Consider the following 5150-nt stretch of genomic DNA (forward strand, 5'->3'; position numbering starts at 1 on the left):
TATCTGAGTGAGAACGACTTTGTGCAAAACCCCGCTGACCATTGTGTTTACACAAAAATGACAGAAAATAAGAAGGTGATTCTGATTGTATGGGTAGATGACCTGATCATTGCTGCTAGTGATGAAAGTGAACTAACTGTTGTGAAGAAAATGCTTGCAGCAAAATTCAAAATGAAGGATTTGGGTAAACTGAGACATTTCATTGGTATAGATTTTGACCAGAGTGATAACTGTGTAAAAATGTCACAAAAACAATATGTGGAAAAAATACTTGAAAGATTCAACATGCAGGATTGTAAAGAAAGACAGACACCTTGTGAGCAAAAACTGAACTATGCTGATGATGCAGAAAAGATGAGTGATGTCAAAAGGTACAGAGAGGCAGTTGGTAGTCTGATCTATTTGGCTACATGCACAAGACCGGACTTGAGTTTTATAGTCAGTAAACTTTCACAGTACTTTACTGAGCCAACTGAAGACAAATGGACTACAGTAAAACATGTACTGAGTAGGGCTGGGCCATATTATACCGTTCACGGTAATACCAGTATAATGTTAGGCAACAATAGGAAAATGAAATATCGCGATAGAATATGAGTAAGACGCGCATGCGCAGTGCCTTTGTTTTCATACGCACATGGCCGATTGTTGAGTGAAACAGATGAACCAGAATTGGTTTGTAAAAATGGTGCAACTTCAGTGATGTGGAACTGGTTTGGTGTTTGTCCGTCAGATACACGACAAAGCACATTTTTTTGCAGAACATGCAAGCGGCCGTTGTTATTGTCGTATTTGTCGGACTAAGATGCTCTTAAATCTGGGAGTAATCTGGGTCCTAAACTCCTTAAGCTTCAGTTCAAACGAACACTGCAGCATCACTGAGCGTTAAAAACTGTCTAAATTCTTTCATCTTTAATAAAACGATCAGCATTGCTGCTTTACCAGGTGTAACTATGAAGTTTAACTTCCAGGCATCCATTAAAACAAAATTTATTACATTTAACAGAGTTAGAAGTTAGCGGGAAGCTAGCGGAAGTTAGCTCGCTAGTTACCTAAGCATGATATTGCATGTTCTGACTGAGAGATTTCTGAAAAAAATCAAACGTACAGCTCTGCTATCACTTCCAACATAAATGAAGACAGGAAACTAAACAGCAGTGACGTTTGTAGGGTTACTGAAGTTGGGCTAGCTGGTATATAATGATGTGCTACGTAATCGCTAGCGACACAGCTATGTTAGCATAACATAAACAGGGAAGCTGGAGGACGAACACTAACACTTTTCCACTTATAAAAGTTAACGTTAAGGTTCCTCATGGTTAGAGACAAATGCAATCGCATGGCAGGGTGCTGTAAACGGACCAAACTTCAGTCAGGAGAACAACTGAGATAATCCATCCACAATACGAGGTTAGTCATTAATATACTGCAACAACATGGGAATAGAGCAGCTGCCAGAGAATTCAACATTAATGAATCAATGGTACAGAAGTGGAGGAAGCAAGAAGAATGAGTTTAATAAAGTTTGATTTATCTGACTGCTTTGTTTCGCTTGATGTGCCTTATAATCCCGTGCACCTTATGGTCCGAAAAATACGTATTGCATACTGCAGTTTAAATTTGCAAAGCACCTCTTTTTAACTTCAGTGGATATTATATATGGTTATGCTCAGGATATGTCAGCCCATTTCTACTGGAAATGCCTTTTGGTTAAACTTTCAGCAAGGAATTTGTATTTGCACTGTTACATTTTTATAAAGCTTTAATGTACATAAAAACCAGCTTCTTATTTAAGTGAAAATAAATGGAAGGTTGTCTTTTTGCGCTAGTAATGTTGTGGAGTTGTATTTTGTCTCGCATCAATTATATCGTCAGTTATATCGTTATCGCAAATTTTCAAATATATATCGTGATAAATATTTTTGGCCATATCGCCCTGCTCTAGTACTGAGGTATCTGAAAGGGACAACCGAGAAAGAACTGTGTTACAGGAAATGTGACAACAAAGAACTGAGGTTGTGGGCATACAGCGATGCTGATTGGGCAGCTGATGTAACAGACAGACGGAGTACAACTGGTTATTGCATAAGCTTGTCTGTAGATGGTCCTTTAATCTCATGGAAAACCAAAAGACAACCTACTGTTGCATTATCTACCTGTGAAGCGGAGTACATGGCTTTAGCTGCGACCCTACAAGAAGTTTTGTACCTAATGCAACTGTTACAAGGTATTGATGGACAAAAATATGCACCGCCAAAAGTTCATGAAGATAATCAGGGTGCAATTGCGTTGGCGAAGAATCCTGTGACGAGACAGAGATGTAAACATGTTGACATAAAGTACAACTTTGTGAGATCAACTGTGAGTGCAGGAAAAATAACTCTGGATTATTGTTCAACAGAAGAGATGGTTGCAGATGTAATGACAAAGCCTGCAACAAAAGTTAAGCTGTTCAAGTTTGAGAAGTTTATGTTTGGGCATTAACATGGTATACGAACATGTATACAGTACTGAGGAAGAAACCTTTTGTTTGTTGTTTTTTTTGTTTACTTAAGAGCATCATAATATGAGAGCAAGTGGGGGTGTTGAAATAAGAAGAGAAAATGCTCTCAATTATGGAGACAGTCAAATGGTTTATTTATGTTTGATGTGTGCTTTACATTTGTGTGGCTGTTAATAAAGTTAGCGCGCTCTAGGGGGCGTATGCGTTCATCAAAAAATGGCCGAAGGCTGATGTGTGATTATTCCTCCCAAAATGTCGTTGATGAAGTTAGCTATGCACGTTAGATTTTACTGCGCATTTTCATACCTCTGCCAACAGAGTGCTTTATCCGCACCTGAGCACAGGTGGCTCCTCCTCCTTCCTGTTGGGAATGCTGGCGAGCACTCAGTAATCCTGTTCTGTTTCCAGCTGTGTGAGAAGAGTCGGACAGCTCCTAATCCTGCCTCCAGGCAGGTCCAGCTGGACCTTCACCGAACCCTGACGACCAATCAGCACTTCTCCTCGCTGTCCAGCCCCGCCCTCCAGCAGCTCCGCCGCATCCTTCTGGCCTTCTCCGGGCATAACCCTGCCATTGGCTGCTGCCAGGTACTCAGCAGGTCAGAACAAAAGTATAAATTTTATATCTGAGTTCTTATGTGGACCCGCCTTCCAGGCAGAACCTCACCTTCCATGAATGTCCACAGGTTAGCGGCCCTCGCTCTGCTGGTCCTCCAAAGTGACGAAGACGCCTTCTGGTGTCTGGTGGCAGTGGTGGAAGCCATCATGCCTCAGGACTACTACACCAAGAATCTGGTGGCCTCTCAGGTCAGCAGACACACTCACCTGCTTGCCTGCTGTGATCTGTTTTAGTGATCAGTGAGGCTGATCTCTGTGAGTCTTTGTGCTCAGGCGGACCAGCGCGTGCTGAAGGACTTCATGGCGGAGAAGCTTCCTCGCCTGGCATCTCACTTTGAGGATCACAACATTGACGTCTCTCTGGTCACCTTCAACTGGTTCCTGGTGGTTTTTGTGGAGAGTCTGCCCAGCGACATCCTGATGCCTCTGTGGGACGCCTTCCTGTATGAGGGTACCAAGGTACCATACACCCGAACACACCATGACAGAAATGCAGACAACACTTGAATGCACCACAGTAGTGTCCATGGAAACAAAAATGATTTTGTTTTCACCTTTAGATGTCTTTATTTACATTTTAGGAGTAATAAGACATTGTTTACTAAGCATGGGGAACTGTCATGTGACATGAAATAGGAGTGGGAAAGCAGATCATTCTAGTAACGACCTCACAGTCTACCACAAGCAGCGTAAATCCAGACGATGAGCGGGACAATGGCTTTGGGCTTGTTTCTGCAATGTGACAAATGCAGCACAGCTTTTACATCGTTTGTCTCAGGAAATAAAATCACAGTTCAGACACAGAAATATATACCACACAGGGATAAATGCTGACAACAGCTTCAGCCACGTAGATCCAACCCAAAAGTTTAATTTAAACTTAAAGCTCAACTACCAAGTAAGTTAATATTATCTGGCAACTGAGGAACCAAGTGGCTTATTGGAAATCGATCAGAGCTGTAATGAGTAAAGGGCCCAACTGCACCACAACTGAAAGAGTAATTTTATGACTCACCTCCTCAAAGTTTCCAATTAATTGTGTGGCGTGAGTGTCCTGTTATGAAATGCGTGTCTGTGCTGCAGGTGATCTTCAGATACACTCTGGCTCTGTTCAAATACAAAGAGGACGACATCCTGAAGATTCACGACAGCGTGGAGATCTACCAGTACCTACGCTTCTTCACAAAGACCGTCTCCAATGCCAGGTACGCACTCGCCTCCACCCGCCTTAATCTACGAGCTGTTACACTCTCAGAAGTGTAGCGGATGTAGCTGTTGAATCTTTGAGCTTCAAACCCTTTTTACTGAAATTTTGTGAGAAGTTTAAATTTCCCTGATCACAGTAACAACGATTTAAAGATTTTTAAGTATCTGCAGCTCTCGGATACATGTGGTCCAGTCAGTCCAGTATTTCCTGCTCAAACTGCAGTACCTGAAGTATCAAGCAGCATAAAACAGAAACACTCAAGCTGATCAGTTTCCAGTTCCTCTGTGTTGGTGATCGAGTCCTTTCCACCTGCGTGTGTCCATGCAGGAAGCTGACCAGCATCGCCTTCAACGACATGAACCCATTCCCCAGCCGGCTGCTGAGGAACAGGCGAGTGCTCCACCTGGAGCGCCTGCAGGCGGAGCTGCGTGAGCTGGAGGAGCAGCACAAGGAGTTCATCACCGAGAGCGTCGTACGGAAAGACAAAGAGCTCGACGTCATGGTGAGCGAGGACGACGAGGACCTCTGATCACACGGGACGCTTCAGCTGCTCACTTCGAGACGACGATGAGTTTTCCATGAGTTCAAGAGAATTTTACTAAACCGGCTGTTAACTGGTTTCCTTCACACCAAACACAGGATTGTGTCAGGTTCACCATCTCTACTAACACTACAAGGAAACAGACGCATACAGATTTAACTGCATCACATCTCTGAAACAAGCTTGCAGTAAACAAATGTGTACTGTGTTCACGTGTGTAATAAGTCAGGCTGCAGAAATGTGCAGATGTATTTCAGTGAATTCATTTGGATTAATATGTGATA

The 5150-nt window shown here is 42.8% G+C and overlaps 1 protein-coding gene across 1 annotated transcript; it reads left to right on the plus strand.

Moving 5' to 3' along the window:
- The first annotated feature begins 3136 nt into the window (after positions 1-3136).
- LOC146716970 (TBC1 domain family member 2A-like) lies at positions 3137-4854 on the plus strand. The gene is made up of 4 exons (XM_085470452.1): positions 3137-3307; positions 3392-3577; positions 4202-4323; positions 4653-4854. Exons 1-4 carry the CDS (start codon positions 3137-3139, stop codon positions 4852-4854), a joined length of 681 nt encoding a protein of 226 aa, XP_085326578.1.
- The last annotated feature ends 296 nt before the right edge of the window (positions 4855-5150 follow it).

The sequence above is a fragment of the Copadichromis virginalis genome, linkage group LG2 (assembly GCF_057382275.1).
Source record: "Copadichromis virginalis isolate Kocher_CV1m ecotype Utaka linkage group LG2, C_Virginalis_male_GT1.1, whole genome shotgun sequence".
Taxonomy (NCBI): Eukaryota; Metazoa; Chordata; class Actinopteri; order Cichliformes; family Cichlidae; genus Copadichromis; species Copadichromis virginalis.